At 37.4% G+C, this 16,423-nt stretch overlaps 2 protein-coding genes across 8 annotated transcripts in view; both read left to right on the forward strand.

The window, feature by feature from the left end:
* The window catches only part of LOC117788614, a 70,937-nt gene that overhangs the window by 20,493 nt on the left and 34,021 nt on the right, over positions 1 to 16,423 (forward strand). For all 7 annotated transcript variants that reach the window (XM_034627425.1, XM_034627426.1, XM_034627428.1 and 4 more), the window contains 4 exons: positions 219 to 503; positions 7,204 to 7,734; positions 7,823 to 8,019; positions 11,284 to 12,149. In XM_034627425.1, coding sequence (XP_034483316.1) covers positions 219 to 503; positions 7,204 to 7,734; positions 7,823 to 8,019; positions 11,284 to 12,149 — 1,879 coding nt within the window. The remainder of the gene's footprint in view (positions 1 to 218; positions 504 to 7,203; positions 7,735 to 7,822; positions 8,020 to 11,283; positions 12,150 to 16,423) is intronic.
* LOC117788618 lies at positions 3,435 to 4,798 on the forward strand. The gene has a single exon (XM_034627434.1). It carries the CDS (start codon positions 3,466 to 3,468, stop codon positions 4,654 to 4,656), a length of 1,191 nt encoding a protein of 396 aa, XP_034483325.1. The 5' UTR covers positions 3,435 to 3,465; the 3' UTR covers positions 4,657 to 4,798.

Here is a 16,423-nt window from a genome sequence, read left to right on the forward strand (position 1 = left end):
TTTCAAACTGTAAACAAAATGATGTTTTATTTTGTCCGCTTGCCCAGTGAGCTTAAATCCGCTTTCAAATATTTCTCTCGTGTTAATTAATCTTGTTTGTGTGTTTGTTTTGCCAAATGTTTACCAACTATTAGGCAAACCCATCAAACCAATACACCCTAACCAAATTGAACCCCTTTTTTTTTTTGAAAATTCAATTCCACACATTTAATTCACAGGCCTCTCGTCGGAGGAGAAATTGCATGGCGTTAAATATATCACGGAATCGTTTGTCGGTTGCATTCGCAATGTGGTGCTAAGCTCCGGGAAAGCTGCCTCCGATCTGCTGCCGATAGCTCCGCTGGTGGCCACCAAGCACGAGAATGTCAACGAAGGCTGCTCCGACATGTGCGATTCTCGGCACAATCTCTGCTTTGTCGGCTCGCATTGCATCAACCATTACTCGGGCATCTCATGCGATTGCTTTGGCACCCACTACGAGGGTGAACACTGCGACATCTACAGTGAGTATCTTGGTATATACATATGCACTGATCAAAAAAGCTAGCTTCAAATATTAAAAAAATTTGTGAAAAAAACGGAAAAATATCAATAACAAAAAATCTAAAAAATAGGCCTTTTAATATTAAAATATTTATATATTTTTGTATGAAATTTCTGAAATGCGTCGACTACAAACATTTTTTTTATCAGTGTATTTCGAGCCACGATAAAAAAGACCAGAAAAATATATATGTCGCTTTAAAATTAAGCTAATTTCTCTAACACTATAAATAAGATTTTAAAATTTAGATTTTGGTGCTAAAACTAAGCATTTTTGCCTTAGGAAAACAATTTTTTTAGCAGTGTATTTCTAGCATGTAAGTGGTTAGACACTGTGCAACGGGTTTGATCGGCTGGGGGCTTTTGTTAGTCCGGACAGCGCCATTTTGTTTTAATTATAAACTATGTTTGTTTACTTGCGGTTAGCCATTGGTCCCCACAGTCCCTTTCTCTCTCTCTCTCTCTCTCTCTCCCTCTTCCTATTTCTATTTTTCCACTCTCTCTCTCTTCGTTTACTGCCTGCAGTTTTAAACACGCTAATGACCTGACCATAAATTATGCAAAATAGTGTTTGACTTTTTGACTGTCGGGCAAAATGTGCGCAAAATTAGTTTGTTGAGCTCAAAATATATACTAACTGGCCTTTTCAGCATTGCAACAACTACCACCTAGCCACCCCTTAACCTTTGGCCTCCTCTGCGTCCGCTCATCCTATTTTGCCAGGCATTTAGTTAATGACATAAAGCCAATTCCATGCAACCATAATTCCAATTAAGTCACGCGAGACCATTAAAAATGCCAAAAACCATTAAAAATTGAGCGGCCTCGTTTAGCTATTTTTTGTTGCTTTTGACATTGTTCAATTAGAGGCCACTTTGAGAGTACTTTACATGGCCAAACTGGCACTTGAATACCCTACAATACATATCAATATACATGTTACAATTGGAGGCAACTTTGAGAGTACTCTGCATAGTCAAAATGACACTTGAATACCCTAGAATACATATCAATTTAGATGTCACTATTTGACATAATTATTAACTGATATTTGATTTTGAGCGCAAAGAGAACAGCTAAAGAAATGACACTTTGGATACCCTGCATATTCAAATACCGTCTAGCTTTGCTTGTTGTTATAGTTTTTAGTTCAATGATAATTGTAGGGTATTATATATAGGGTCTGTTTATTTTTAAATCAAGCCTGATTCAGCAAGAACCCAGATAGAATTTACTAAGTAATACCAAGTTTTGAAGTTAGGACATTTATTGTATAGGGTATTATCTATATAACATACAAAGTATAGCCAGTGGGTGCACTACACAGTTATCCTTTAAAACTATAAATATTATAACCAAATCTATTTTGGATTGGGGATATTTACTAATCTTATTTTTTAAAGTTAGAATACTTACGTCCTGTGTTTATTTGCTTCCAATGAAAATTTTTTATATGATATAAGCCATTTATATTTTTCTGAATACCTGGCACCCAAAAAAAGCTAACTATACAACAGTACATTTATATTTGAATTAATATTTTATACATAGATTACTTACTTTCGGCATTTCTCTTAAACTTAGAGGGTATACAAAGCGAAGCTATACCCCACTTCATATTAAGCTCAAATTCGTTTGCCAATATTATACAACAACTGGAAAATAAAGGGAAATAAAAACCAAATCTAATGAAAGCGCGAAACTCGACGTGAGCCAATGGACAGCTGCAAATTGCACAAAATGCTCGCAGTAACGGCATGTGGCGGCCATTTTGTGAAATGCGCTCTCTAAATGGCGTCTGTCAAGGACAAATGTCGCCGTCGTGTCCTGTGATGTGCTGGCAGAGTGTGTGAGTTTGTCGCTGCCACTGATCACAATTACACAGAGAGAGAGTTTGGGGGCAAGTTGCAAGCAAATTGCACAGATGTACTTCACGACCCTACAGCCCTCTCTTCTTTCTCTGCACTCTTCTATCCTTGTGCCTGCCACACCGTTGGCACTGCTAGCCCTGAGGACCGGTTGTCGTTAGTTGCATGTTGCAGTTGTCGACAATTCGGTTGTTGCTGCTGTTGCTGCAACGGAAACAGTGTCAGGCCATTAAAAGCGAAGCGATTCGAGTCGTGGCAACAGTCATAGGTAGTGAACATGCGACATAATCAAACGCAGATGCGACTGTAATGCAATAACTAAAATGACAACCGACTGTCTGTACAGCAGACAAGTTCTCCGTGTCCTGTGTATCCTTGGTGTCCGTGTCCTCACGCTCTGTGCTCAAGTGTCAACGGAATGTGAACGGCGTGAAAATCATTAGCCCAGCCATGAAATTCTCTGAAAGAGACTGCCAGATTTTTTGGCCTTACCCAGTCAGTCAGTCAGTCAGTCAGTCGGTGGTGCTGGTGGTTGTGGTGCTGCTGCTGTCAAAGGAACGTTGAGTCCGGCCCAGCTCTGCTTCAGCTGTCAGCCAAATGACAGACAGAGCTGACAGAGTTGCAAAATTTGCCAGCAAATATACAGTTTTCAGCTAGCTTTAGCCATTTTCAAGCTGAAGTAAGTTGTACTTAAGATAGCAAATGCCTGATTAGTTTGTCTCAGTTTACAGTCTTTTCAAGCTGTCAATTCAACTTTCGAATTCTGAGCACTTATTAGAATGCTCAGCTGTAAACTCAAAGTGCACTTTTGCCAACAAAACAGTTGACAACTCTGAACAAACGAAATGTGCCGAGCTGTGCAACAATTTCATTTAAAATCCTTATGCCAACTGTCAGTCAAGCAGGGGTCAAGAGATGTACGGCTTTTGGGTTCAAAGTCAAAGTCAAAGTTGGCCAGTTTTGTATCATCGTTTTTGTGTTATTGTTTTTTTGTTTTGCATTTTCCGATTCAATTGTTCAACAGAACTTTGGATTACTATCGCAAATTCTAAAGATGCAGCAATTAAGCATGCGACAGAAAAAAGTTTCAGAGTTCAATCTCAGGACGCGAACGCCAAGAAGCTTTAACATGCAGGCGCAAAAATTGGCCAGCGGTTTGTTAAGACACAGTGCCATGGCCAAGAAATATTTGCCCGAGGGTCGCTTGCCACATTACACGGAGTTCAAGCGGTTAGTGCATGCGATCTATGGCAATAACAATGTGGCGAATCAGTGCAGAAGTATGAAGGTCTATGAGAGCCTCAAGGATCTGCGGCATCTGCAGCTGATTCGGTATTATTGTAAGCAGGCCAAGTCAGTGACTCAGACGCGACTGTCGCCTCAAATACACAAATCCTATGTGGATGTGAAGGGGAAACATCAGGATCTCAGCTACAAACAGGATGTCTATTGCAAGAACCTTGAGCTCTTAAGTCACATCAATGGCATTCAGCGAGTTTGTGGCAGTGTCGATTGCTTTAATCGCAACTTTCAGGCTAACGAGCCGAATCGCTTTCAAATCAATAAGGATGCCGAAGAGTTGAAACGAGCAAATCATCGCATTGGTTGTCGACTGCTGCGTGTTAAATCCAAGGTGGACTCGTTCAATCCGAGCTTTCTGCAGCCACCAACTGATTTGCATGATGCACCCGCCGATGTGGTGCAAAAGTATAGCTCCTATATGCCGCTGGTCTCGCCTAAAAAACGTGTACACAGCGCCAAGGAGCTGCTGCGACCGATCATCTACTTTGATCTGTCTGTGCGTAAGAGTCAACTTCTGGGTCGCCTCTCCATTCAACTCTACACGGAGGTTAGTCCGGCAGTTGTGCTGGAATTTGTACGTCTGGCCGCCGACAACGATGTTCAGGCGCACAAATTCACGCACATCTTTCCGGATCTGTGGATGAGAGGTGCACTGTCATTGCAATCCCGTGATGCTCTGGAAAATCATCATACCAGCCCATCACCGTTGGATGCCAGACAGCAAAAGGGTTTGCTCTCGTACTCGTGGAATCATCGCAAGCAATTCCCCAACGGATTGTTGCTCTATACAATTACCTTCAAGACGCTGGCGGATCCACTGCAACGGGTTATCTTCGGTCGTGTGCTGAGTGGTGTGAGACTGCTCGAGGTCTGTCGGGAGTATGGCACCAAAGGTGGCCATCCCAAACGGAGCGTGGAGGTTGTCAAATGTGGGCTGCTCTAGCTTAAGATGCAGATGGAAATGGAGGAGAGTATCTTGGGGAATACCTAAATCTGTAGCATACTTTTCTGCGCCAGTGCGCACTCACATTTCCACCAAATTCCCAAACATATATACATGTATAAAAAAAAAATTATGAAGTATGCCTGCACTGTGTTATCGAAAGGGCGTGGATGCCGCCCACCTCTCACATATGCATATGTGTGTGTGTGTGTGTATTTCTCTGTATATGTGTCAGATAAGCGGGCAGCATTTCGCTGTCACTGCAGCCCACAATTCGCAATGGCAAGAAAAAAATATAAATGTTACACGATTTGCACTTTCCCACACGGCAGTGAGACATTGCATGGGCAGAGGGGAGAGGGTATCCTCACATAAACGCCTACAGGCTACCGTCCACAGTCATAGTCCAAACAATATAATCTATTTTTGTGCCGCCTCTCGACGTTTTGTTTTTTGTGTGTGCCATGCAGATAATGCAACAGCGCAACGCTGCACCACCGCACCACAGAGCAAAAAAAAAAAAAAAATACCAGAAAAACAACTGAAAATAGTACGCAGAAAAGTTGTTTAAATTTGCTCGGGTTTTTTTTTGTGGTAAGCTGCGAACACTGCAAATGGAAGCCAAGAGCAAATATGCTAACAGTTGAATTAAGTGAGCAAGTGGAAAAGTTTAAAGGGTTTTAAGTAAAAAAATACGTGGGATTATACATAAAGAATTTTTTTATGCATTTTTTGCCTATCAATCGGAAAATTTCAAGCTTCTTCTGAATTTTATACTCGCAATTATCTTGCAAAATATCAAAAATCACCAAATGGGAACAAATAAAAGGAAACTGAACAAACAATGGGTTTCGGGTCCGGTACGAACCAAAACAACTATTTCAGTAGAAGATTATATTTCGAATTTGCCCTTTTAAACTCCGGTTTCAGAGCCGGTAAACACCAGTACATCAAAAAATTAATTGAACAAAATTAATTAAATTTGAATGCAGAATGAATAAAGAGGCTATTCAATGATAAAAATGACATTCTGATTGAAAATCGGCTCAGTTTTATTAAAGTTATGCAAGTTTGAAGTCTTGTAAGCCTGTGGACTGACAACTTTACAAGTCAAATTTTTTGTTAATTTTGGCTTGATTTTTTACAAGAAAATGAACCCTCTCAGAATCAAATTTAAAGTGTCGTTTTTTACTTATTGGGTCACCAGGAGTTGAATAAAAGTGAAAACTACAAATTTAAAATTTTGAAAAAAAAATTTTTTCCGAAAAAGCAAAGGGGGGAGTACATGATGTTAAACGACAAAATACGAAAAATAATTTTTTGTTAAAATTTAAGTATTTTTAAATGCAGAATCAATTTGGAGACCAAATTATGATCAACGTGACATTCAGTTTGAAAATCGGTTCAGTTTTAACAAAGTTATGCAAGTTTGAAGTCTGGTAAACCTGTGGACTAACAACTTTACAAGTTAAATTTTTGGTCAATTTTGACCTGATTTTTGACAAGAAAATGAACCCTCTCAGAATCAAATCTAAAGTGTCGTTTTTTACTTATTGGGTCACCAGGAGTTAAATAAAAGTGAAAACTACAAATTTAAAATTTTGAAAAAAAAATGTTTTCCGAAAAGCAAAGGGGGGAGTACATGATGTTTGACGACAAAATACGAAAAATAATTTTTTGTTAAAATTTAAGTATTTTTAAATGCAGAATCAATTTGGAGATTAAATAATGATTAAAATGGCATTCCGTTTGAAAATCGGCTCTGTTTAAACAAAGTTATGCAAGTTTGAAGTCTGGTATACCTGTGGACTAACAACTTTACAAGTTAAATTTTTGGTCAATTTTTACTTGATTTTTGACAAGAAAATGAACCCTCTCAGAATCAAATTTAAAGTGTCGTTTTTTACTTATTGGGTCACCAGGAGTTGAATAAAAGTGAAAACTACAAATTTAAAATTTTGAAAAAAAAATTTTTTCCGAAAAAGCAAAGGGGGGAGTACATGATGTTTGACGACAAAATACGAAAAATAATTTTTTGTTAAAATTTAAGTATTTTTAAATGCAGAATCAATTTGGAGACCAAATAATGATCAAAATGCCATTCCGTTTGAAAATCGGTTCAGTTTAAACAAAGTTATGCAAGTTTGAAGTCTGGTAAACCTGTGGACTAACAACTTTACAAGTTAAATTTTTGGTCAATTTTTACTTGATTTTTGACAAGAAAATGAACCCTCTCAGAATCAAATTTAAAGTGTCGTTTTTTACTTATTGGGTCACCAGGAGTTGAACAAAAGTGAAAACTACAAATTTATAATTTTGAAAAAAATATTTTTTCCGAAAAATCAAAGGGGGGAGTACATGATGTTTAACGACAAAATACCAAAAAATAATTTTTTGTTAAAATTTAAGTATTTTTAAATGCAGAATCAATTTGGAGACCAAATAATGATCAAAATGCCATTCCGTTTGAAAATCAGTTCAGTTTTAGCAAAGTTATGCAAATATAAAAAAAAAATTAATGAAAGATTAAAAATCTCTCCCATGTAGCTGCCACAATAATTACGCTGCGCGGCGCCAGTTACGTTTCATATCGCATCTACGATTGGAAGGATCGGGTTCACTCCTCAACCATACGTATAAGCTTGATGTTCCGCACCAACTTTGACGATTCTGCATTGTTCTATGCGAGCGGAGAGTCACTTAAGCATCAGTATATTGCGGCAGCCATAAGAAATCAGTCGATTTATGTGGAAATGGATTTCGGTGATAATGTGATGTCCACAGTACTGAGGGACGATCTGACTCGAGGATATTGGCACAATCTGACGATACTTCATGAGCACCGCACACTACGCATTATACTCGATCAACAGCAGAAGATATTGGAACTGCCGGCAACTGCCAGTGGTAATCTATTGTTCGATCCCGAGATCTACTTTGGTGGCGGTCCCGATCTTCACAAGAAAAAGGGTCTCATCTCGCACAACAATTTCGTGGGCAGCTTGAAGTATGTTTACTATAATGATATCTCTATATTGTACGAACTGCAACGCGGCAATCCAAAGGTGCACTATCATGGTGAGTAAAAAATGAAGTTATTAAAGAGTTTGGGCCAAGTTATGCTCAAGTCAACGACTCAACATTTGCCATTTCAATTTCGTTGCAGGAGTTCTGGAAGCTGAATTCCATGAGAATGAAGTGAATGTCATACCCATCACCTATCCCTTTGCGACATCACACATTTGGTGGCCCATAAATCAAGCCCAAGAATTTAATATTAAATTCGATTTCCGCAGCAGTCGACCCGGCGCGGTGTTAGCCTACAGTGACGTCACGACCAGTGCCGGAAATGGCTTCTGGGAGGTAAGTGTGTGCGTTGAAGCATTCAAGCATATATTCTACAGCTTATGAATTGCACACACAGACGTCTCGCGTGTGTGTGAGTGTGTGTAAATTGTGCACTGCAACTGCTGGACGTAGCTGAGCAGAGACCAGGGCAAAGATGTCGTCGTCAACGTCAACGTGTGCTTAAGACGACTAAGCAAACGATGTTTTGAGGCCAAGCGAAATGCAAATCAAATGTACAAATGTATGTGCATGTGTGTTTATGTGTGTGTGTGTGTGTGTAGATGGGCGTGTGAACGAGCTAAGCATACAATAATGCATCAGGGACCAAGCTCGGAGCGTTTTCCGCAAAACAGTTTCGCCGCAGAGAATACTTTGAAAAAGAAACATTGATAATTGTATATGGAAATTTCATATATTGTATCTTCTTTATATCTAATTTTAAACAGTAGAAAAACGTATCTAATAACAAATTATAGCATGCTTAACATTTTAAATATTTTTTGCATTCTTTTTTTTATCATAAAAACGAAAATGTTGACTAGTTTTTGCCAAGAATTAAAATTCGATAATTTGATTAAATTTGAATGACAAATTATGACAAATTTTTTTCAGCATTTATAGTCTATTGTAGACAAAACTTTGGAACAAAATTTCCTTCAACGCGGTTTTCTCTATCATAGTTCCATTTTCCAATTTTTTTCGTCTATTTAATAGTTTTTTTTAAATCTAAGCTTAACGGTTATCCAATTCATCTTTTTATCACTTTTGAAACTACTATATTTCACAGAACACGCTGTGAGCTGATTTTGATCTCTAGTGAATTAGATGTATTATGAGCTGTCTCCGTTTCAGTTGAAAATCTTTATTTTACGAGTATGTTGGAAATTTGCATAGATTTATGAGATTGGTGCAACAATTTGTGTAATATTCACAAAAAGTAGATGAGGCATTTATTATGATTGCGTTATCAAGATTGCGCTGCATATAAAAGTGCGTTGTGACTGGCCACAAAAATAGCCCTCAACAGCTTAATGTCACTCAAACGAGGAGCTGCCACTCCCCCTTTTGGGCATCCCCCCACAAAGACATAAACACAGACACAGACACTTGATTATGCAGCATTTGCATGTGTAAGTGTGTGTGTGTGTGTGTGTGTGTTTGTATAAATGTCAGTGGCATTTATCTATATTTAAACAAACAAAACGTTCAGGACTCGAACGTTTATTTGGTTACTTGACATTTTCGAAATACACTAGAGGAATAAACATACACACATACATTTATATATATACACATGTGTATATATGTAGCTGCAATATTTATTTGCATTTTATTGTTGACTTTCTTGCTTTTGATTGCTGCCTTGGCAAGTCCACATCCGTTGTTATTCTCCCATCTCCATTCTATTTCAGTTTCCATTCGAAAATAAACTCAAATGTCAATAGAATTTAGATGAAGGGTTAGAGTTGAAGTTGATAAGACAAATTGCTGGCCATCTCGTAAAATGTTGTAATAGCAATGAATATTTATGCTCGAAAGCCGTTTAGTTTTCCATTTGGCTTTTTGGCTTATTGAAATTGCCTGATGATTTACGTGTAGTTATGTATGTGTATGGCCGCAAAATTAATACGAAATTGATTGCACATATGCCAGAAAATGTTAATAATATTTTTCGACACAAATTGAAATTGCCAAAATGTTGTGATAAGCGCATAAAATATGCTCAGGCGAGTAAGTACCTTTAGTTTTATATAGTGTATATATATTTGGATTTATTGCACAAATATGCAAACACTGAACACTTGCCTTAAATCCCACATATGTGTTTATGTATGTGCATATAATTGTTATTCGATTTTTTGTATTTTGTAGCAACTTTATTGATGGGCAATTTATTTATTTATTAAATGTTTGTCGGCCTGGCCACAAAATTACCACCTGCGTTTTGTGTAGCGTTTAGCAAACTAATAAATATCCAATGGTACAAAAAAGTACACAACACAAAATGTCAATTCGCATTCACTTGACAGTTGAGGGCGGTTGTCAATGTGTGTGTATGCGTGTGTGTGTGTGTGTGTATGTAAATGAAACTGGAGTTGGCCCGCATAAATTGCAAATCACAAATCGAAAATCGAATTTATTGACAGCGCCCAAATGGTCGAAATAGTCAAACAACAACAAATAAAAACACATTTGAAATATTGTCAGTATTTGCTAGTGTATTTCTGTGTATCGGTATGTATGTGCTTACTATTTGCCTTAAAATATAACACGCTGCCAAAAGTCTAATGAAATATGCAATAAAATTTTAGTGTTTGCCATTTTCCATAAGCGCGAAAATGCGAGGAAAAATTCAAATTCACAATGAAGCAAAAAAGCAAAGAGCAAATAAATATATGTATCAATAAATGGATATGTATTGCGACTGTACTGTTCTGATTTAAAACTGACAAAACACTCACTGATCAATGCAAATTCGCAGCTCTCTCATTGAAATAAACATAAAGATTGCTAGGCTCCAAATACTATTTATTAGAGCAATTGGCTGAACTTATAAAGTCGATTCAATTTTCTCGCCCATAAATTTAAATGTGTGGATTGAAGAGAGGGGGGAGGGAGAATTGAACGTGTCATAAATGGCACATACGCACTCACAGATATCTGCTTAGTCAGTGCAAATAGTATACAGTTTGTTGTTGTTGTTGCTATTGTTGCAAACTAAATAGCTAACAATTTAACAGAGCCAACAGTTGTTGCATTGTTGCGTTCAAATGTAAATCGAAAATGCGACTACGCGGCGTATGCGTAATATGATTTAAGCTTGCCTAATGCACAAAGGCATTTCAAAATTGAAATATATGCATCAGCAGTCGAGTGTGTGTGTGTGAGGGTGTACTGTGGATATTGTGGGCATTTGGCAATTTTGATTTATTTTCAACACACACACACACACACACACACACTTTCACACACGCAATTTGAGATATTAATGCTAACAGAGTTTACGTATTTTTCTGTCTATTTTACATGCGCTGCGTTCTGCGATTGCAATGACAAAACTAATATTTTGCAACACACTAATGCCACACTCTCTTTACCTGAACGTGCAACATCCGGCAACAACAATGATGATGACGACGACGCGATAAAAACCCGCAAAAAAAAAACTGAATCGTCGATAAACTGTCGATAACGTGCGCCGGAAATGTGAAACTAACGGAAATTACAAAATGGACGGCGCTAACTTGCAACTTGCAACATGCAACTTGCCCGCCGCAGATACGCTTAAGTTCGGACAAGCTGAGCTTTGATCTTGTGCCCGATGTCAACAACAATGTGACCCACTCGACAACCATTAAAATCAATCGTGCCACATCGTGGCACAGCGTCGAGCTGGACTACAAGAAAGGTGAGATACGATTCACCGTCGACTATCGTCATACGCTCAGTCAAATGTTCGGACTGACCTTTAACATCGGCGACAAGCTGATCATTGGCAGCAGTCTCAAGTCAGCGGCCATGGGATTGGTTGGCTGCATTCGAGACATTGAGATTAATGGCCATCTGATTGAGCCGAGGCATGTGGTCAAGACGGAGCGAGTTGTGGGCGAGGTGGCCTTGGATAATTGCAACTATATTGATCCCTGCAAGCGACCCAACACCTGTGAGCATGGTGGCAAGTGTTTTGTCAAGGATGATCGCGTCACCTGCGACTGCAAGCACACGGGTTACATTGGCAAGAATTGTCACTTCACCAAGTATCGCAAGACGTGTGAGGAGCTGGCCTTGCTGGGCTTCACCAAATCCGATGTTTATCTCATTGACATTGATGGCAATGGCGTCTTTCCGCCCGCCCATGTCAAGTGCGATTTTCAGAGTCTCGAGAATGCCACCAAAACAATTGTGGAACACAATCTGCCCAGTCAGGTGGATGTGCGGTCGTCTCGGGAATCCGATTTTAGTTTCACTATACGCTACAGAGAATTCTCACCACACATGTTGCAAGAGCTGATATCACACTCACTCTACTGCACGCAATACATCAAATACGATTGCTATCGCGCCCAGTTGGAACTCCATTCAGCCACGTGGTTTACGTCCTCGGCCAAGAATCTCACTGTCGACTTTCTCGGCAATGTCAAGAGGTAAGCGAACTTAGTTGAGTGGCTGTCATCCACAATCCCAACTACTATAACTTCGGGTACGGCGTATTTGTGATTTACGTGCGGCCGACGCTGCATGCCACCGAATTGCAGGCACAGTGGGGCGGTTAGTTCAAATATTGCATGCTGTTAAAACAAAAATTGATTTTAAAACAGCATTTTTTTAGCTTTGTGCAATATTTTTTAAATGACGGAAAGAGTCAGCTCTAAAGAATCTGCATATTCTTGATCAGCACAGTATATATAACCCTGCTCGTCCGTCTGTTTATCTTTTGACATTTTTTTAAATACATATAGAAAGGCCTAAGAGTTTCTTTAATTTCATATATTTTTTTGTTTTAACATTTCATATATCTTATCTCATATTATCCAAAAATAATATAATTAATAAAATCGCTATCGCTAATATTAATAATATCGCTAATAAGAAGCACTTGTTAAAAAAAACTAACCTGAAAAATAAATTCTGAGGAATGGTTAAAATTTAGATATACTATAAAGATATAATACAACAATTTGACTTTAAATTTTTATTTTAAAAATAAAAATTATTTTTATCTTTGACTCTTATAATAAAAATTCAATATAAGAAAAATATCATGATTTTTAAAAGAATATGAAAATTAAACTATTATTTAAATTTAAATTTAAATTTTTTTATAAAAATCAACATATATCAAACAAATTTTAAAATTAAATTATTATTTCATAATATTTTTGTCAAAAAATAAGATTTATTTTTCAATTTTTTTTTATAAAAATCAACAAATAATAATTTTTATTTTAAAAAATATTATCTCTACTTTATATCATAAAAAAAGAATATAAAGTAAATAATTTTTTAATTAAAAAGCATTAGTATTATTTTTAAGAAATACAGACAATTGCTTTTGTAGATCATGCCTCAATGTGTTAATACCCATATGTGTATTTTAATATGTGGGCACAGGGTGGTATCTCTCAGTCTAGCACACTTGACTAGCCCATTATTACTTGTGCCATTGTTGGATCATTTGCATAGACTCCCACAATGTTATCCACTGTGCCGTCTCGGCCAATGTCCAGTCGACGGTCTGTGCCTACAAATGGTCGCTGGCTGGCAATGTGGTGCATGCCCCTTGTTGCTGCAACTGTCGACCACAGGCCACACAATTAATGTTGCAGTCTATTTGCTTAACTTGTTGGTCTGGCCCTGTGTGGAAATGTGTGGCACGTTCTGCTCCAGTGGATCGCTCTGCCTCTGCTCCGACACTGCATACGTGTGGTAATCCAACAATATAAATCCTTCATTTCAAAACGGCCAACAGTTGAGGGCAGTTACTGCTGTCCCCCTCCCCGCTACACCGACCTCTCCCTTTCACCTCCACATTTGTTCTGCCATTTCAATTGTAAATGAAACTTAAATTAATTGCTCGAACATGCATAATATAAACGCCTGTGCCTACACTTAATGCTAACTGACATATTTATCCACACGGGAGCAGTGTATCTACACACATGTGTGTGCCACACACACACACATACACATAAATAGAGAGTAACTCAGTTTCATAACGCATCGATTTGCGTACATTTGTGTCAGCTGCAAGCAAAAGGGGCAACTCTTATGCCACTTCTACAATTGTCAGCCTGTCTAGCTGCAACAAAGTGTGCATGTTTTTATGCGTCTGTGTGTGTGTGTATGTGTATGTCAGCTGCTTAATTTGTCATGCTGCTTGTGCTTCTGCTTCTGTTGTTGCTGTTGCTGTTGTTGCTGGTTGACTGGTCAACATCAAGTGACCGCCTGCTGTTGGCTTAGCTCTTCAAATTTGATTTTTCAAATGTGTGTACATGTGTGTGTGTCACAAAACTGTTGCCTACTTCATTGCGTCCCCCCCACTCCCACCGCCTTCTCTCAAGCCTTTGCTTAAGTTATATGTGCGGCATTTGTTTCTATTCATTGGAGCATAACATTTTATGGCGCTGAAACCCCAAGCGAATGTTGCATAACAACAACAAGAAGAAGAAGAAGTTTGATAAGTTTTAATGTTCATAAGCCGAATTTCAAGTGCACTACGAAATGGAATTATCTCCTTCCGCCACTATCAAAAATAAGAATTAAGAAACTTTAATAATGAAAAAACCAAAGAAAAGTTTGTGAAAGTGATATGGAGAAAACATTTTAATTTAGTCCAAGTTTAGAAATGTAAAAAATTAAAGAAGTGCAATAAAATAAATTGACAAGTTTTTCAGTTACCTAAATAAAAAAATTTTAATATGAAAAATATAGCTGATATTTGATTTTAAAAAAAGTTAAAGGCCATAACTAGATTTTTAGCTACACTTTTAGAGACAAGTTTCATAAGAAATATTATTTTGAAGTAGTTAAATAAGTTTTGAATTGAGTAAGTCCATCTATAACAAAGAAATTGATTATTGAACTATACATAATTATTTAGCAGTAATAAAAAGCGGCTTATTAATAGAAACTCTTTTAACAAAAAGTTCACCTTGTCAAAGGCACAAAGGCAACAGCAAATGGAGTCTTACAAATTCACTTCCATCTGGTTAAAAGAGAAACACAAGCGTTAAAAGACACTTCATATTGCCAACTCCTGAGCACAGTCGGAATTGGTAATAAAAGGCAGGGAAAAAATTTATGGCAAATACCAAAGTAAAGAACATCTGAAACAAAATACAAAATTGCAAAAGTGCAAAACAAAAGAGCATAGCATACTTATATGGGCATAAAAGGCTGAGTTCTATTTATGTCGGGCAAATATGTTTCCGGCTCAGCGCTAATAAGGTTTATGACTGAGTCCTCGCTCATGTGTATCTGTGTGTGTCTGTGTGTGTGTGTGTGTGTGTGTGTGTGTGTGTGTGTGTATTGCCGCCATATTGTCGAACAACTCTTTTTTTCTCAACTTTTGTTGGGTAATTTTTCTTATGGCAGCCTTTTTAAAATGAATGGCTTTGTGCAGAAATTTAGTCTTTACGCCTAATTTCTTTGCCCCGTCCCAAAAAGGACTTTGACAATACATCATGCGTTGGAAAGTAGACAACAGCTGCTGGCAGCAATTTAAAGTTGCTTTTTTGCCTGCTTTTTTCACTGGTTCGGTGTGCGTCACTAATTTCCGTTTTTACTAAATCAATTCTAGAGCCTAAACAGTGTTCATTTCATTTTCTTTCTCTCTCTCTCTCCTGGTTTTTTTATGGAACGAATGTGCGTCCTGAAATATCAAACTACGTTTTAGCACAATTCCAAAAACCAAAATCAGTCTGTCTGTGTGTGAGTGTGATTATACAGTCGAGCCAAAGTCTAACCAAAGAAAAAGCACAACAACAAAAACAAGCACAGTAGCAGCAGAAGTTTAAAAAAAAATAGAGAAATACATATAGAGAAGCGAAGCGAGTTAACTCTCTGTTTTTTTTTTTTTTTTTGTGGACTGCAACCCATTGAGCCATCCATCATTGGATCGTAGTTTTGGTCTTTACTCATTCAAAATTTGACAGCATCGTTTGTTTGTTTGTTTGTCTGTTTGTTTGCTTGCTTGTTGCCTGCCAGACTCACACTGCTTCTGGTTTTGGTTTCTCTCTTCTGTGGTCTCTCTAGCTCTAGCTCTGGTTGAGGCTTTGCTTTCCGTTGCCTGCCGCTAAAGCGGAAACGGATGTGGCACATGCATTCACAAACCGCATACGTACAGCAGCTAAAAACAAACATGACGACAGCCGTAAACGCATGAGCAGTAAATGGCTTTTTTAATACTCTATAGCGTTGATAAAATGTCAACTCAAGTTTGTGTTGCATGAAATTGAAATAGAATGAAATCAGTCCATTTATATAGTATACTAAAGTAATAATAAAACTACTAACAATATAAAATTTAAAAAAATTAGGCAGCTAATTTGTGCAAGTTTGATAAACAATAATATCTACAATAACATTACCTTGATATTACTTTTTATAAATTATAAATTATTTGTGTTCAGCGACTTAAAATGGAAAGAAATCTGTCCATTTATAAAGTATACTAGAGTAATAATTAAACTACTAACAATATAAAATCTAAAAAAATCAGGCGGCTAGTTTGTGCAACTTTGATAAACAATAATATCTACAATAATATCACTTTTTATAAATTATATATTATTTGTGTTCAGCGACTTGACTCGAAGCAGCGCATTTGCTGTGCATTCTTATATTTTTCTGATGAGATCATATGATTATTTGTTGGTTTTTATCAAATACTTATAATTCCATTTGCATAATAATATAT

Source organism: Drosophila innubila (assembly GCF_004354385.1).
Source record: "Drosophila innubila isolate TH190305 chromosome 3L unlocalized genomic scaffold, UK_Dinn_1.0 0_D_3L, whole genome shotgun sequence".
NCBI lineage: Eukaryota > Metazoa > Arthropoda > Insecta > Diptera > Drosophilidae > Drosophila > Drosophila innubila.